Source organism: Phaethon aethereus, assembly GCF_964289735.1.
Source record: "Phaethon aethereus genome assembly, chromosome: W".
NCBI classification, from domain to species: domain Eukaryota; kingdom Metazoa; phylum Chordata; class Aves; order Phaethontiformes; family Phaethontidae; genus Phaethon; species Phaethon aethereus.
The window spans coordinates 39,863,923-39,882,604 of NC_138581.1; the positions used below are offsets into that span (position 1 = coordinate 39,863,923).

The following is an 18,682-nucleotide window of genomic DNA, read 5'->3' on the forward strand; positions in this document are numbered from 1 at the left end:
GGCTCGACCTTAAGGAGAAGGAGCTGTGGCGTTGATCTGCACAGCTCGGCCTTAAGGAGAAGGAGCTGTGGCATTGAGAAGCTGGTAAACAGCTGGATATCTGCACAGCTCGGCCTTGAGGAGAAGGAGCTGTGGCATTGAGAAGCTGGTAAACAGCTGGACACCTGCAGGGCTCAGCCTTGAGGAGAAGGAGCTGTGGTAAACAACTAAGAGGAAGTAAAGGAGCGCGTGGACACCTGCAGGCAGCGAATCCTGACTGTGGAGAAGTGTGTGGACTGTGTGTGGTAACCAACCAGGGCGTATTTTGTGGCGCGTGAAAGAGCTGTAACTGGATAAAAAGCGGGCACTTGTAGCAATAAAGGTCTTTGGCCTGAAACCCCGCCAGAGTCCGTGCCCTGTTACTCCACAAATGGCGCCCAAACAGGGACACAAATCATAGGAAGAGACGACCGGTGGAGTAGCCCACCTGAGGAGAAAATAGCAGCGGACCAGAGCTGCAGGAGAAAGTAGCAGCGGACCAGAGCTGCAGGGGAAAATAGCAGCAGACCAGAGCTGCAGTCTGGATGAATAATCACCAAAGAGGTGAGCAGCTGGGGACATTAAGTAATGGGGTCGCAAATATCTTCAGAAGAAAAAGCAATCCTTTGTATTATAGTAAAAAATTTGAAGAAAAGGGGGATTACTTATGATGAACAAACTCTGTGATTATTGTTAGCATTTTTGAAGAGCCAGGGGCTAGCAGCAGACTCTGCAACAGTTTTTGAGCTAGATACTTGGGACAAAGCAGGAAAATTGGTGTTTGAGGCAGCCTCTAAAGAGGATCATACGGCTGCGAAAGTGTTAACAACCTGGCGATTAGTCAGAGACTATAAAGGCGATAAAATCAGAGCGGACGGCGGCCGCAGCAGCTGCCGCTGCCACAGCCTCGGGGGGAGAAGGGAGGCCGAGCTGGGGATGATGAGAACGAGCGATCCCCACCCACGCCCCCCACCCACACCCCCGTCCCACCGCTAACGCAACCAACGGAAGTGGCGAGTCCTCCTTGGCCCCCGCCTCCTGACCTGGAACATGAGCGCTGGTCGCTCATGCCGCAACAGGAGGGAGCTGCCTGGGGCGATCCTTCCCCCAAGTCGAGATACGACCCTGCCCAACATTGGCAAAGCATGAGACAAGAGGCCTTGGCACAGGGGGAGGGGATGGAGCGAAGTGGGTACCGGCCAGGTCGGTACAGCCGGCAGTAAGATCAGAAGATCCTGTCACACGTCCCACGGACGCAGTCAACTCCGACGTACCGCCAGCTGACGCTTTCACTCTTTTGTATGGGGAATGACGGCTCATTGACTATCCCAGCAGCACTCCCTGGACGTTCAAGAGCAGGAAATTCAATATGCCATGTTTATAAAACGGTGTTGTGGGTTTGTTCTATGTCGTTGTAATTATTGTCACAAATGTATCATTTCTTTTGCAGGGAATCAAAGAGTATATTTGAGTAAGACGCTCTCCCCACGGTGTATACGGTGTAACAGAGTTGGGGGGATAGAGAATTTTGGGTAACTTGCAATCTGCCAGAAGTTTTTTGGGCGGTCGAAATAGGGCAATGACAACCTACCTCAAAAATGACTTTTTGCAACAACCAAGCAGACCCAAAAGAATGGAGTTGTCATATGCTAATAGATATGGGAGCGGATGTAACCATTATTTCCAGCAGGGACTGGCCTGCAACCTGGCCAACACATAATCCAGCCATGGGTTGATTGGGGTCGGAGGCGTCTCTAATACCATGCAAAGTTCAGTACTCTTGCAATGTAAGAACCCAGAAGTGTATACAGTAACAGTAAAATCATATGTAGCTCCAATCCCAATCAATTTGCTAGGGAGAGACGTTTTGGGACAAATGAATTGTGTTCTAAGTAGCACTCCTGAACATTTTGTGGAGCAGCCATTGAGGAGCGACTAATACTCAAATTGACATGGAAAACTGATACACCGGTTTGGGTGGATCAATGGCCGCTATCTCAAGAAAAGGTCGCTAAGCTACAGGAATTGGTAAAAGAGCAATTAGAAAAGAAACATATTAAACCCACTACAAGTCCATGGAATACACTTGTATTTGTAATTCCTGGGAGAAAAAAAAAAAAAAAAAAAGAAAAAATTCACAGAATTTAAGAACCGAAATCAGAACATTGAACGATGTTCAAAAATTAGTGGGAGATTTGAATTGGATTCATAATATTTGTGGAATAACAAATGTAGAAATGACACCATTGTTGAATCTGTTATCAGGACTTTGGAAGATTTAAATATGTTCATGTTTCAGTTGATTGCTATTCTGCAGTAGTTTGGGCCACTGCACAAACAGGAGAAACTAGTAGACGTGTACAAAAGCATTTGCGAGCTGCATTTGCAGCCCATGGTATACCCCTACAAATTAAAACCGATCATGGTCCTTGTTATGTAGCCCAGTCAACCCAACCATTTTTTGCTCAATGGGGAGTGACGCATGTTACTGGAATACCACATTCCCCAACTGGACAAGCTATTGTTGAACGAATGAATCATTCCCTGAAGCGTTTATTGCAAAAACAAAAAGGGGGAGAGGCTACCACACCACCCCAAGAATGTTTGAATAAAGCCTTGTGTTAAATTATTTGCATCTAGCAGAAGGAGAAACAGTACCTCCCATAATAAAACATGTAAAAGGAATGACAGGAAGCCTATGTGAGTTAACACAAAATATGAAAGTAAAAGTTAAAAATTTGGAGAAGAATATGTGGGAAGGACCTTTTCAACTGCTAACCTGGGGACGAGGTTATGCTTGTGTCATTACAGATTCTGGAACTCGTTGGGTACCCGCAAAATGGGTAAAACCATGGGTGAAACAGTCTCCATCGTCATCGTCGGACACATCCTGACACTATCAGGTGTCGTCGCAATCTGGTTGCCACCTCAGCCAAAAGAAAATGTATGGGTAAATCACACTGAAATTCACGGTATCATAAGAGGAACATGGAAAGCTTTTAGGGCAAACCGCTCTATAACTACAAGTCCTTTGGTAAGATATAATATTGGTTTTCATAGTTTTGTACAAGCGCTTTTTCCATCGCTAGGAATAGTTTCCATCGCTAGGAGTAGTACAGCTAGAATTGATTGCCTTGTAACATTCTGCTATTGGCTTAAGCATAGTTGATATGCGACTGCTGGATTATGGTAAGATGCCGTGTGAACAAAGCCTACGAACCAATAGATGGGATGGCTGTGGTGTGTGCAGCACGTCTGGCCAGCGGGCACATGCGCCATAGGCTCCCTGTGTTAAAAGGTGACAATGGAGGTGAGTTCCGACACTCGCTGGCCACGTGTGTCGAAACTCGTTCCTTGGCAAATGTATAAATACCGGGATTTCCCGAAGAGCAGGGGGATCGGTGTACGGCAAGGCCACCGTTGCCTCCGTGGGGACGCCCACGTAAAGCTGGCACCTACCGACTGCTGGGCTGAGTTCACGGCGCAGGACGATACAAGAATGTACAGATGGTCCATCTTCCTCACAGTCCTCAGGTTGCGAATGATCCATCAGGTTTTGTTTATAGATAAACAAAAAGGGGGAGATGTTGGGATCACCCTGCAAGGGCTCGGCCTTAAGGAGAAGGAGCTGTGGCATTGAGAAGCTGGTAAACAGCTGGATATCTGCACAGCTCGGCCTTGAGGAGAAGGAGCTGTGGCACTGAGAAGCTGGTAAACAGCTGGACACCTGCAGGGCTCAGCCTTGAGGAGAAGGAGCTGTGGTAAACAACTAAGAGGAAGTAAAGGAGCGCGTGGACACCTGCAGGCAGCGAATCCTGACTGTGGAGAAGTGTGTGGACTGTGTGTGGTAACCAACCAGGGCGTATTTTGTGGCGCGTGAAAGAGCTGTAACTGGATAAAAAGCGGGCACTTGTAGCAATAAAGGTCTTTGGCCTGAAACCCCGCCAGAGTCCGTGCCCTGTTACTCCACAGCTACTGGAACAACCATTAACACATTTTAAGCAGTGCTGAATTTCTATATGTCATCATTTAGATTAGTTTATGTAAAAGCTTTTTTTATTATTTTTTTGGCATATGAATATGAGAGCTTTCAGGTTTTTCAGAGAATTCTTTGTGGATACATTTGGTGTTGAAGAATCATATGCTTTTTTTTGTCTCTTTGCTTACTGCTTAAAGCTCAGTCTTCCAATACCTGTATATGATGTCATTGTTAGGTTGACAGTATTTCACAACTTTTATGTCCTTTTATGTTTAACCTTAATATAAACAGTATTATATTCTAATGGGAATAGGAATGTGATGGGAATGCTTTCCCAAGGGAATAGGAAATGATACTTGTGCAGTTGAGTCAGCACAGAACTGTAACATTTTATGTCACATAGTAAGTTAGGAAGTATATAACTCAAAGTACTTGTGAGAGTGCTAGGGTTCTTATGGGTGATAGATGATTCATCATTTTCATAGTGCAAGTATATTCCCATATTCTAGGTGCCATTTCACAAAATCACCTTTTCTGTATGTCTTTTTTTGCCCCACAGTTGTGAATTAAAAAAAAGAAAAAGCAAGGGCTACTGTTTACCTAGGATGCATCTGTATAAAGAATTGCTTTCTAACTCTTTGGTAGCCTCTACTAGTTGAACGTGATTCTGGAATTTCTTTTTAGTAAACATACAAGATAGGCCTTTTCAAGAAATGAGGAAAAGGAGGAGGGGGGTGGATTTTTTTGTTGTTGTGTGTTTATGAAGAAAAAGCAGCAGAAATAAGATTTCATAGTGTTATAAATGATTTAGTCCCAAACAGGATTCCAATTCAGATTTACAATTTATTAAGCAAATAGACGCAAGCAAACAGCGCTGGGTGCGCCGGGAGTCTCTGCTCCACCAAGACGCACATGGTACAGTTCCTGTTCCTGGTTTATATCCTGTCCGTTAATACGTATTCACGAATAGGCGTGTCTTCTTCGGCGCATGCCCTCTTCTCCTTCTAGAATCTTCTCGAATCTTCCTCAGCGTGATCCTGTTCGCTAATACATATTCATGAACAGGCGTGTCTTCTAATACATATTAATGAACAGGCATGTCTTCTTCAGCGCATGCCCTCTTCTCCTGCTAGAGTCTTCTCGAATCTTCCTCGGCGTGCCCCCAGGATGACCCCAAACCTTATGCATGCACTTTCTTTACACAATACTATGCGGTCAGTGGTCAAACTGGTTTGAGCTGATATACCAGCAAAGTAGTTTAACTTTCTCCTGTAAAATACCCCTTTTTATGGTGCAGGAGAAATCCATAAAAGTACAGAAGATTACACTTCATCACACGAATCAGATGAACATATTTCACAATAGCATAATATTTGATAGAGTTCAAGATTTAAGCTGGGGTGGGAATGCAGCCAAGAATTTGCTTCTGAGTTATTTTTGCTGCCATCTCAAAGCAGAAATATAGTCATATTTCAGTATTATAACACTAGCTGGCTTAGAGAAGGGATGTAATAATTGCTTATGAAGCTAGAAGGATAGTATTTGACTGTTTTACTATTAGTGACAAACTGTACTGATCTGGCAAAGCAAGGACCACACAGATTTTTCCTGACAGGAACTGCAGCTTGTGGAGAGGACCTATGATGGAGCAGGGGAAAAATGTGAGGAGGAAGGAGCGGCAGAGAGGAACTGTTATGGACTGACCTAAATCTCCTGTTTCCCATCCCCCCTGCATTGCTCGGGGTGTGGAGAAATAGAGTTGGGAATGAAGGAGTGAAGTTGAGCCTGGGAAAAAGTGGTAGGGGTTTGGGGAAGGTGTTGTTTCAATTTTTATCTTTGTTTCTCACAATCTAAATCTACTTTCATTGGCAAAAACTAAATGAATTTTCCTCAAGTACATGACAGTAATTGGTAAGTGGTCTTCCTGTCTTTATCTCGACCCATAAGCTTTTCCATCTTCTTCCCCTGTACTGTTGAGGAGGGGGAGTGAGAGAGTGGCTGGTTGAGTGTGTGGCAGCTGACCGAGGTCACAGAATCACAGAATCACAGAATCACTAAGGTTGGAAAAGACCTTTAAGATCAAGTCCAACCATCAACCCAACACCACCATGCCCCCTAAACCATGTCCCGAAGTGCCACGTCTACACGTTTTTTGAATACTTCCAGTGATGGTGACTCCACCACCTCCCTGGGCAGCCTGTGCCAATGCTTGACCACTCTCTCAGTGAAGAAATTTTTCCTAATATCTAATCTAAACGTCCCCTGGCACAACTTGAGGCCATTTCCTCTCATTCTATCGCTAGTTACTTGGGAGGAGACCAACACCCACCTCACCACAACCCCCTTTCAGGTAGCTGTAGGGAGCGATAAGGTCTCCTCTCAGCCTCCTTTTCTCCAGACTAAACAACTCCAGTTCCCTCAGCCACTCCTTGTAAGACTTGTGCTCCAGACCCCTCACCAGCTTCGTTGCCCTTCTCTGGACACGCTCCAGCACCTCAACGCCCTTCTTGTAGTGAGGGGCCCAAAACTGAAGACAGTATTCAAGGTGCGGCCTCACCAGTGCCGAGTACAGGGGCACAATCACTTCCCTACTCCTGCTGGCCACACTGTTTCTGATACAGGCCAGGATGCTGTTGGCCTTCTTGGCCACCTGGGCACACTGCTGGCTCATGTTCAGCCAGCTGTCAACCAGCACTCCCAGGTCCTTTTCTGCTGGGCAGCTTTCCAGGCACTCTTCCCCAATCCTGTAGCGTTGCATGGGGTTGAACCCACCACAGTTGTCTACCAGCTATTAATTTTTCAACATGCTTAATTTAATATATTATTGGCAAAGAAAAAAAGTTTTCTGTGACAATTTAACTGTTTAGATATGTCTCAACATCCCAAAAGACTGTGTGATCATTGCAATGAAAAGGAAGGGCTATAACACTTCAGAAAGTGTTTGTCATGTTTTGGTGTTTTCCTCATTTCTTATTCCCACTGTCAAACCAGAGATATTTCTACATCAGTCACTCAAATTATGTAATTTTATTTTCTTACCATGTCTAGTCTCTATCTCCTGATTCCTCTTCACCCTGGGGTGCTGAACCAAGTAGGCAACATCATCAGGATGTCTGCAGTACAGCAGAGACCTCCACTAATAAAGAGGTAGTGCAATCTTTTTAAAGCTACCATCTTGTCTGTATTGCTTATGCCTTTCTATTTTCTTTTTCTCTTTGTACATTTGTAATCTCCTCTCTTGTACCAAAACAGCAACAAAAAGAAAAAACTGGTTTGACATTTTTCCTTTGTGCTTGCCTCCCTGTCTGACTGAATGCATAACATACTGTATCTAAAACAATTTGTGATGGCATTCCTTACTCTATGTTTGGCCATAACAACACTTGTTTAACAGGCTAGAGGGTATTGCTTTATTGAGGAACAGCTGCCAACGTCACCTCTGTATTCAGGGCAAGAGGAGCTAGCCTTCTTCCTTATCTCTGGAGAATATCTTGCCATAAAGAAAGTAACATTTCTCAGCCCAGTGAATAGGCCCTTCCAATGTAGTAATTTAATGCTGCCTACTATCTTATTGATGAGCAAACTGACCGATAGGAATAAGTGATTTCTCAATAGCCTGCCAACGATTCACAGACAGAACTGGAACTAGAATCTAGGAGTCCTGACTCTGGGCTCCTTGAAAGCAAGCTATACACTTCATTTTGTTTTGTTAAGGCCTGTACCTGGCAGGTTTCCACACTGCATTAGTCCCACTGAGATAAGATGAGAAACTTTTTTTCAGACTTCAGTGTTAGATTTGTTAACAGAGATCTGTAAGCAAGTAGACACAGTTGCTGACAGATAACTTCATACACAGAATCACAGAATCATTAAGGTTGGAAAGGATCTTCGAGATCATCAAGTCCAACCGTTAACCAAACACCACCATGCCCCCTAAACCATGTCCCGAAGGGCCACGTCCACAAGTTTTTTGAACACTTCCAGGGATGGTGACTCCACCACCTCCCTGGGCAGCCTGTGCCAATGCTTGACCACTCTCTCAGAAAAGAAAATTTTCCTAATATCTAATCTAAACGTCCCCTGGTGCAACTTGAGGCCATTTCCTCTCATCCTATCACTAGTTACTTGGGAGAAGAGACCAACACCCACCTCGCCACAACCCCCTTTCAGGTAGTTGTAGAGAGCGATAAGGTCTCCCCTCAGCCTCCTTTTCTCCAGGCTAAACAACCTGAGTTCCCTCAGCTGCTCCTCATAAGACTTGTTCTTCCGACCCATCACCATCTTTGTTGCCCTTCTCTGGACACGCTCCAGCACCTCAACATCCTTCTTGTAGTGAGGGGCCCAAAACTGAAGACAGTATTCAAGGTGCGGCCTCACCAGTGCCGAGTACAGGGGCACAATCACTTCCCTACTCCTGCTGGCCACACTATTCCTGATACAGGCCAGGACGCTGTTGGCCTTCTTGGCCACCTGGGCACACTGCTGGCTCATGTTCAGCCGACTGTCAACCAGCACCCCAGGTACTTTTCTGCCGGGCAGCTCTCTAGCCACTCCTCCCCAAGCCTGTAGCGTTGCATGGGGTTGTTGTGGCCAAAGGGCAGGACCCGGCACTTGGTCTTATCAAACCTCATACAGTTGACCTCTGCCCATCAATCCAGCCTGTCCAGATCCCTCTGCAGAGCCCTCTTACCCTCCAGCAGATCAACACTCCCACCCAACTTGGTGTCGTCTGCTTGTGCTTAGCTATCAGCTAACACCATGGTATCTTCTACAAATGAATAAACCAATCTACTGTAACCAGAAATATTGGTTGAAATTTAAACAAGACTTAGTCCATTCCTTTTTTTTTTTCTTCATTATCATCTAGGGCAAAAAAAAAGCTTGTAGCCTGTGTATATATATTAATTTAAATCTATGCTTGCATTTAGAAAGGGATGGAAGCTTTCAGAAGACTTAGGAATTTTGTCCTTAATTTGTCCTGCACCAAAGCCTTCAACAGTATTGGACTGTGTCATTATCATTTCATCTACAATATTCTGTAGCTTGCTAAAGCCTCTGGCTTTATTCAGTTTATAGATGTAGTTGCTTTGTGACAACTCTAAAGGCTGACAGTTGTTAGATATCATTAATCTCACTCAAAGGAAAAAATTAACAAGATGCTACCCATTTTAGTTTTCAATATGTGATCACATATAGTGTTAAAAGTAATTTCAGTCAGATGTGTTGTGGGGTGCTGTGGTTTTTTTGCATGCAAATAAGCAACACTGCATGGTTTAGTACCTCCCTTACAAAAATAATAATGGCAAAGCCTCATGATTTTTGGGAAACACTTTTAGGTCTTAACAAAACCTTTATTTAAAATGTAAGTTTTACAGTGTTCAGTTGATGGACAAAAACAGCAATTCAACATTAATTACCTATTTTTTTATTACTCATGGATATATAATTAAAAATTGATTCCCCTTTTTCAATAATGTTATCTGATACCTTGTTATTACTTTAGTTTTATCAGTGTTTCTTGACATGGATAATGAATGAAAAAATTGTCTGTGTAGAGCCTTTGTAATAAAAACATTAATTTGATGTTAGTTTACACAGCTTTATCCTGAAATGAAGTTTTACTGGCTAGTCAGATTACTGAATATCTGTCAAACCTGTAATTATATACATAAAATTTGGTTAAGCCTTGAGTCTTTTTAAAAAAATTATACATATGCTTTGAAAAGGATACTTATGTGGATAAGCTGCCTCTGATTTTTTGGAAGTGTACAGTTGTTTTGTTCTCTAGGACTGTCAGAATCCAGCTAATTGAATCTCTGCTAGCATCACAGTAGCAGCAATTGCATGCAATTATTGAAGTGAGTATAGATGGCGCAGTAAAAATAAAGTCATCACAACAAATTGAATAACCAAAGAACAGCCACTCCTGATTTGAAACGAAATGCTTGTGTCCTCTCAGTATTTGATTTCCCTTAAGCATTTTCACATTGCTTAGTCACAAATTTCTCTCTGCTGATATTGTCTCTGAGAAGAATCATAGAATCATTTAGGTTGGAAAAGACCTTTAAGATCGCGTCCAACCATAAACCTAACACTGCCAAATCCACCACAAGAGCTTTCATGATTTTGCTGGACAACTCAGCAACTCTCATGAGGAAAGGCCAAGTATTTTAAGGTTCTCTAGGCTCTGTTTTCTGTTTCATGAGCCTTTTTTGGTTTTCTGCCAATTATTTTAGTGAGGACAGCATAGTAGGATGAAAAATATTACTTATTCCTCGTGTCCTTGTAACAATACATGGAAAAGACTCACTGGATTAGTCATTTACCTGTCACATAAGTGTGCACTGCCCAAGTGATTGATTTGTCACAAGTGTACAGAACCTGTTAAACTGCCTATCGTAAAAGAAAACAACTTGGTATATATGTGAATATGTAAATGCAACTGAACCTCTTCTGAGACACTGGACTTCATCCTGATCATACATGGATCTTGTTTTGATATATGTATGTGTATATATATAGGAGTTGATCCAAATTTAATGCATTGTAGAATGAGGTTCAGATTTATTTCAGAAAGGTTTAGTAGCAGCATATGCTTTAGTATACCTATTACCATGTTCTTTTATACAAAGTTGTCTTTAGTAAATTCTCCCATATCTATATATTGTTGAATATAACAAAATTATGAGTCTCCCTGAAGTTATCGTTTCTAGATGTTTATATTGTTGCCACAGAGTCTTTCATAGAAAATTACAGTTGGAAATGAGATATTATTTTAGTCTATGCATTTACGAATGTAGGATGGTTGTTTTGGTTTTTTTCTATTAGTCCACCTTTCATGAAAGTGAGACTTTACTTGATTCTTTACTTGATTAAACAAACAAGGAATAAATGCCTTGCTTGCAGTTTTCATTGTCTAAATAATGCATGTTTATATGCTTTTGTGCTTGTTACAGCATAAACATAATCAGTGTAGAACTGTTATTAAATGCATTTACTCCAGCAGATATAGGTGGCTACATAGCCTGTCAAGAACAATCCTAATAAGTAATTAAATTTGGTTCATAATTAACAGAGCAAGTGAATGCTTTTTGTCATGAGTAATAATAATAGTATTGGTCCGTTTTAAATATCTCTATATGTATTTATTTGGAAAATGTCTTTGAGAGATTATATATTTTCCTGTATTTCTGTTTGTTAAAGAGAGCACAGCACTAATTAGTAGTCAGGAAGCATGTTGCCAAAAACCAAGAGCTAATTCAAAATAATGTACTGTGTTGCCTGCTTGATGAACATGTTAATAGAATATACCATATTTAGGGATAATAACACTCTAATAATTGGTCAGACTTTTAATTTGAAAGTAAATATTTTCCTAATAAACTCTCACCATCTTTTGCTAATAACTATTACTGTGATTTCATTTTTATGGAGGAATTTTTAATGTGTATTTAAGCATCCTTTGTTCTGTTTGAAATCTTATTTGTCTTGATTACAGTCCAGAAAAAACTTGGCTTCATTCCCAACATATGTTAAAGGTAAGATATATTTCATAACTTAATTTTTTTTTCATTATATGAACTCAAATGTTTTTAATGTATAGAACTTTATTTTTATGTGCAGAACATAAAACTTGCTAAGGTTGGATGAACTGATTTAGATTAAACTGTGTCCAATCTGGCATTTGAATTAAACCCTAGTAGGCTTTTTTGGAAGTTGAGTAAAATCTCTCTCTTATTATGTAACATTTTATTGATGGCTCCTGCCACCTTTCTACTGGGTTGTTATCAATATAATTTAAATCACTGATTTAAAAAAAACCCGAGGAATTCATAATGTATGTGAATGTATGTAGAGAGTAATTTTTTGTCTGATAAGGAATAGAGGTTAGACAAAACAGTCAAAATCGCCACAAAACTGAGATTTAATTGGCAGGCAAGTAGGAGAAAACTTGCACTGATTTTCAGGTACTTATCCTCTGATTAAATAACCCTTATGCTTTATAGAATGGCAAAAAAAAAGCTGATGTCATATTTAATTTGGAATGTCTTCGAATTCTTTGATTGCTTTACAGTGTACTGTCTTTAGACTGTAAATTTTATCATTGGTTTAGTCTTTAAAAGTATATATTTATATTTAAATTACATAGATTGCTTTGAAACTAGCTGAGGTTTGGAAATTCAAGGATCTGTGTCTGGTAGACAGCCCTCTTCTCTGTCACAGACCATTTTAAAGTGTGACCCTGCCCCCCAACAAATAAAAAAATCTCTTAGCATTCTCTGAGATATTGGTCCAGTGGGCAGTTGCTTAAAACATCAAACACACTGGTTTTATGCATGTAATTGATAGTCGGAGAAAAACTTTCATCTGCACTACACTTTTATTCAACAGATAATTTCATACTCTACCATAATATATGGAGGGGGGCTTGTGAAGAACAATACTGTTCTTCTGCAAGTGTGTTCACATCTCATAAAAATAAAAAAAGTTCCTCTCTCCTTTTGAATATGCTTCCTGTCTTATCTGTACCTCTTCCACCTTATGTTTAACATTTTGTGTTTTGATCAAGAACTATGCTATAAAGGGTTTGGTAATGGAAGTGGTGATAATGCCGTTATGCATAGAGTAACAAATATCAGCTATTAAAATACTGTATAGTTTCAGGGCTTGAGCAATAATATGCCAATATGTATCACTTCTAGATGTCATATAATGACATTTTGGGGGTAAAGTTCTCAGTCCTTATTAATGTAATCTTTGGTGAATTAGAAGAAAATAGGCATTTTTGTGTTATGTTCAACTTCAGGCTTTAGCACCTCTTAAATCTCAGGCTAACTCTTGAGTTGACTAAAAACTCTGTTCTAAAAGGATCAGGTTTTGTTCCTAGCAAAATAGAGAGCAAAACTATACTTCTTGATAAAATATAGACAATTTTACCAATTCTCTCAAATTCTCTCAAATGATGGCTATCTGTACATTTTCACTGGCCTTGAACATAGATTTTTTTTTCTTACTTGTAGCAAAACAAGAAGCTTCTTGCGTAAAATTTCCTTTTTCTCAGATCATGAGAATTTTAACATATATAGAGAAAAGCCCTGTCTTCTGCAGATATAATCCCCAAACACCTGAAAACCTGTATATTATACATGTTTCTCTGTACTGACTTGTGAGGTGATAAATACCTCATCGACTTTTAACTTTGCACAGAAGCTGATGAGAGATGAAGTCATTAAGTATCTTGCAGGACTAAGACAGTAACTTTTTCCAAACGCAATAACCCTTGCTCTGTATATTTACCATCAAAATCTTTTTAACACCTCCTCCCCCCCCAACATAATACTCTTGTTGGGAACGAGTGTGATTTTGATAATATTGATCTCCTCTATTATGTGTGTGTGTGTATCATAATTGTAAAGCACTCTTGAGGAGATTCCACTACCTGTTAAAAATGCTGAGAGAACAATTTAAGTATTCTTGTTTCTATATAAGAACAAAACTAAAGAGATTATTTTGCTCTAGAGTGAACCCTGCCTTATAAGAGAATGTTCTATTGTGAGAAACTGAATTAGCAATTAGTTTCTGCTGGAGAGATGTTGAGAAGACATGCTCGGTGTTTTGTATGCCTTGATTAAAAGTATTGGTTGTCATGCCATCATGTTAAAGTGAAGTAGTCCTTAGGTACAGGCTCAAGTAGTCAGAATTATTTTTTTTTTTTACTATGGTTTAATGCGATTTTCCCCCCTGTATTTGTAGTTCCTGGACTTTGTGATCCTGAAGACTTGATTGATGGAATAATTTTTGCTGCCAATTACCTTGGCTCCACTCAACTCCTTTCTGACAAAACTCCCTCCAAGAATGTGAGAATGATGCAGGCACAAGAGGCTGTCAGCAGAATCAAGGTGAGGGATGACTATTGCTGTTTCTCAAGTTGGTGTTTTAAAGCTGTGAACTTCTTGTACACTTAGTCTTCTCATGTTGGGTTATCTGTGGTTTCAGAAACGTGAAGTGACTAATCTTTCTTTTTGCAAGATAAACCACTTATTTAATGATGCTTTTGGAACAAGGGTGAAAGGAAAAAAAGTTCCAGATAATTCTAATTTGTACAGTACTTCTGCTCTGTTCTGTTAGCCAAAAATCTATAATTGTCAGGGCAGGCTCAAAATGAGAGACAAAGACATATGATTCAAAGGCTCTAGGCAAGTAATAGATCAAAGAGGCTGAGCTCTGCCTGCTAGCCAGTTTTATTAGCTCTCCTGATGACAAACAGGGCAGATGTAGACATACTATTTACAGAACATCATCTCCTTTGAACAGATACAAGAATAAACCTGACACCACCACCACCCCCAAGGGTGTGCCCCTACAACCTCCAGTGGATCTGGCTTGGCGGGATAATGGACATGAAAAGCCTGAACCTTAGCTGGGGTATGCACCTCTGACACAGGCTCCCAGGAATGGTCGTCCGGGCCATACCCTGCCCAATCAATCAAATATTGCAGGGTACCCCAGGATGGATTCCAGTACTCCTAGAATCCAAAATAGCCCAGACGTGATAATGTCTCTGGCCCTGGACCATAATTGGAGGCGGAGGTTAAGGTTGCCGCTAGAAGGGATCTGGGTGAATGGGTTTTAACAGGGAGACGTGAATAACAGGGTGAATCTTGAGAGCATGTGGAAGCTGCAGAAAAAAAGCGACCAGACTAACCTGGGACATGATTTTATATAGGCCAAGATAACAGTAGTCTAAATTAGAAAAAAAAATGCACCAAAAGAACATGTTCACCAGACAACCGAACATAGTCCCCAACCGCAAAGTTGGTGCTGGTTACCAACATCTATCTGCATAGTCTTTGTAAGCAGCCTTTGCTTTTTCCAGCTGTTCTTGAAGAAGCAAATGTATATGTCACAACTGCTCAGGGGAGTCCTCAGGGGTGTAAAAGTCAGTTCTTTGCTGGCCGAGGAGGGAGACAAGGATGCTTAGCATAGAATTACCAAGGGAATTTATTCTCCTATTTTTAACTATGCACACAGGGATGTCCCAGCCTAATGCATGGAATACCCCCATATATAGAGGAAAGCAGGGTTTATATATGTTATAGTACAGTTGTGTAGACCAATCAAATTATTCATGTTAAGGGGTGGGCTAATCAGTTACTATTGTTCATGTAATCAGTATGTAATTGTCCCATGCAGGATCAGTACATGCTTGTCCTGTACAGGTGGTGTGTATGTATGTATCAGTGGTGTGTATGTATCATTGTTCTAAACCAATGTCCCGTGCAGGTGTGTGTGTGTAGGGGTTATACTGGATTCTGGTCAACTGCGATTCTGGCTGTGGTTATATGTCTGGGGTTTTTTTGAAAGGTAAATCTTCTGTTGTTTTATCGTGGGTATGGGGTGTTCTCAGACAGTGAGAGCCAGCTTAAGTTGGGTCTTCAGGTCACATCGACTCTGAGATAAAAGCTCATAGTCTGAGGTAGCATTTGTACTTCTAAGGAAGTTGTATTGCCTTTCACAGGGGAAACCCCCTGGGCAGCCTCTGGAGTAGTGGGGTGGTCATGGGGATGAAAACCATACTGCACGTAAAAAGGGGTCTGCTGCATGGAAGAGTGGACACTGCTGTTATAGGCAAATTCTGCCAATGGTAACACAGAGACCCAGTCATCCTGATGGTAATTAATATAATAATGGAGATACTGCTGCAGGATCTGGTTCACTCACTCTGTCTGACCATTAGACTGTAGGTCTACCTACATACAGGTAGGAAAGACAGTTGCACCCCCAGCAGGCCCATAAGCTGCCTCCAGAACTGGGCAGTGAACTGGGCCCCTTGATACATCACCATGCTATCCAGCAGGCCATGGCAGCAAAACACATGTTGCAAAAACAAATGCACAGTCTGAGGGGCTGTGGGCAGCTTCTTTAGTAGAACAAAAATAGCAGCCTTCATAAACAAGTCTACCACCACAAGCACTTCTGTCTGCCCCTGAGACACAGGCAAGTTCACAATAAAATCCATTGAAATAATTCACCATGGCCACTCAGGAGTTGATAAGGGATGTAGTAGACCCTGCAGCCTCTGTGTCGGTTTCTTGGCCTGGGCATTGACACTGCAAGCAAGAACAATAGCTCGTGACATCTGCAAGTACAATAGGCCACCAGTACATCTGTGTGACTCGATGCAGTCTTCCAATGACCACCATGCCCTGCTGTCAGCATATGCCAACAGTGCTGAAGGAACCGTATGTGCAGTGGGCCATCAGGGATATATGGTCACTCATCAAGATACAGACAACCATCCTTCTCCTACAGATTCTGTATCCCCTGCCTGAAACTGCATGACCAAAGAATCACCAACCATTGCCCAATGCACAGAACTTAAAAAGGCATGGGCCAGCATGGATGCAACAAAATTTTGCAGAGATACAAAATTATAGGGGGGTGGATCTGCTTCAGCAGCTCCTGCTGGGGCTTCCTGACATGAGAGGGCATCCACCCTAACATTCTGTTTGCCCAGTCTGTAGGTGATAGTGAACAGAAACTGAGAGAAAAGTTGCCTGATAAGTCAACTGGGGAGAGAGGCACTTCAGGTTCCTAAAACATTCCAGATTTCAATAGTCAGTCAGTACCAAAGCGGGCTTGGCAGGACCCATGAGAAAGAGCCTCCACTCAGCAAACACCTCATGGATGGCCAACATCCCAGATACCAGAATTCCTGTCTGCAGCAGTCAACTGGCAGAAGAAATAGGCACAAGGATGAAGCTGTCCATCCGATGGACCATGCTGAGAAAGTACCACCCAAATGGCATGGGCAGAAGCATCTACCTCCAATACTAAAGGACGACTGGTATCTGGGTGGGCCAAAACCTGGGTAGTAGTAAATGCCTGCTTCAAGTCATAGAACCATAGAATAGTTTGGGTTGGAAGGGACCTTTAAAGGTCATGTAGTCCAACCTCCCTGCAGTGAGCAGGGACATCTTCAACTAGATCAGGTTGCTCAGAGACCTGTCCAACCTGACCTTGAATGTTTCCAGGGATGGGGCGTCTACCACCTCTCTGGGCAATCTGTTCCAGTGTTTTACCACACTCATTGTGAAAAATTTCTTCCTTCTATCTAGTCTAAATATACCCTCTTTTAATTTAAAGCCATTACCCCTTGTCCTATCGCTACAGGCCCTGCTGAAAAGTCTGTTCACATCTTCCTTATAAGCCCCCTTTAAGTACTGGAAGGCTGCAATAAGGTCTCCCTGGAGCCTTCTCTTCTCCAGGCTGAACAATCCCAACTCTCTCAGCTTTTCTTCAGAGGAAAGGTGTTCCATCTATCTGATCATTTTTGTGGCCCTCCTCTGGACCCGCTCCAACAGGTCTGTGTGTCATGGTTTAGTCCCAGCCGGCAACTAAGCACCACGCAGCCACTCACTCAACTCCCCCACGGTGGGACAGGGGAGAAAATCAGAAGAGTAAAAGGGAGAAAACTCATGGTTTGAGATAAAGACAGTTTAATAGGTAAAGCAAAAGCCGCGCACGCAAGCAAAGCAAAACAAGGAATTCATTCACCACTCCCCATGGGCAGGCAGGTGTTCAGCCATCTCCAGGGAAGCAGGGCTCCATCACGCATAATGGTTACTTGGGAAGACAGACGCCATAACTCTGAACGTCCCTTCACCCCTTCCTTCTTCTCCGTTCCAGCTTTATATACTGAGCATGACGTCATATGGTATGGAATATCCCTTTGGCCAGCCTGAGTCAGCTGTCCTGGCTGTGTCCCCTCCCAGCTTCCTGTGCACCCCCAGCCTTCTTGCTAGCAGGCCAGCACAAGAAGCTGGACTGTCCTTGACTACTTAGCTACAACTCAGAACATCAGGATGTTGTTGACATTTTCTCATCCCAAATCCAAAACGTAGCCTCACACTAGCTTCTGTGAAGAAAATTAACTCTATCCCAGCTGAAACCAGGACACCATGTCTTTCCCGTGCTGAGGGCTCCAGAGCTGGATGCAGGACTCCAGGTGAGGTCTCACCAGAGTGGAGTTAGAGGGGCAGAATCACCTCCCTCGACCTGCTGGCCACGCTTCTTTTGATGCAGCCTAGCATACGGTTGGCCTTCTGGGCTGCAAGCACACATTGCCAGCTCATGTCCAGCTTTTCATCCACCAGGACCCCCAAGTCCTTCTCAGCAGGGCTGCTCTCCATCCCTTCATTCCCCAACCTGTATTGATACTGGGTGTTGCCCCGACCCAGGTGCAGGACCCTGCACTTGGCCTTGTTGAACCTCATGAGTCATCAAGTCATCAAAGGCCCCCTGAACCTCAGGCATCTACTAAAAAAGGACATGCTTACGAGTCAGTGCTGTGACCAGAGCTACCTTTTGAGCAAAATTCCGAATAAAACACTGATAAAAATTTTCAAATCTCAAAAAGCACTGCACGTCACACACCATTGAGGTAGCCTGCCAATGACGAACAGTGTTGATCTTCATGTCCATGCTCATGCCTCAGGGCCCATTGAGTACCCTGAGACGTCCATACACTGTTGGAAGAAGGCATGCTTCTCCAGCTTGGCATAAAGGCAATGGCGGTAAAGGTGGGAGAGAACCTCCCAAACATGGACAACATGTTCCTCCTATGTGGTCAAGTAAACTAAAATGTCATCCAGATATGCAATGACATAACTGTCCAACATATCA

The 18,682-nt window shown here is 42.4% G+C and overlaps 1 protein-coding gene across 1 annotated transcript in view; it reads left to right on the forward strand.

Moving 5' to 3' along the window:
• The window catches only part of LOC309415173 (amyloid-beta A4 precursor protein-binding family A member 1-like), a gene marked incomplete at both ends in the record, with an annotated part of 103,541 nt that overhangs the window by 17,848 nt on the left and 67,011 nt on the right, over nucleotides 1–18,682 (forward strand). Inside the window, 3 exons of the mRNA XM_082012613.1 lie at nucleotides 7,046–7,144; nucleotides 11,496–11,535; nucleotides 13,751–13,896. Of these exons, the coding sequence (XP_081868739.1) occupies nucleotides 7,046–7,144; nucleotides 11,496–11,535; nucleotides 13,751–13,896 (285 nt within the window). The remainder of the gene's footprint in view (nucleotides 1–7,045; nucleotides 7,145–11,495; nucleotides 11,536–13,750; nucleotides 13,897–18,682) is intronic.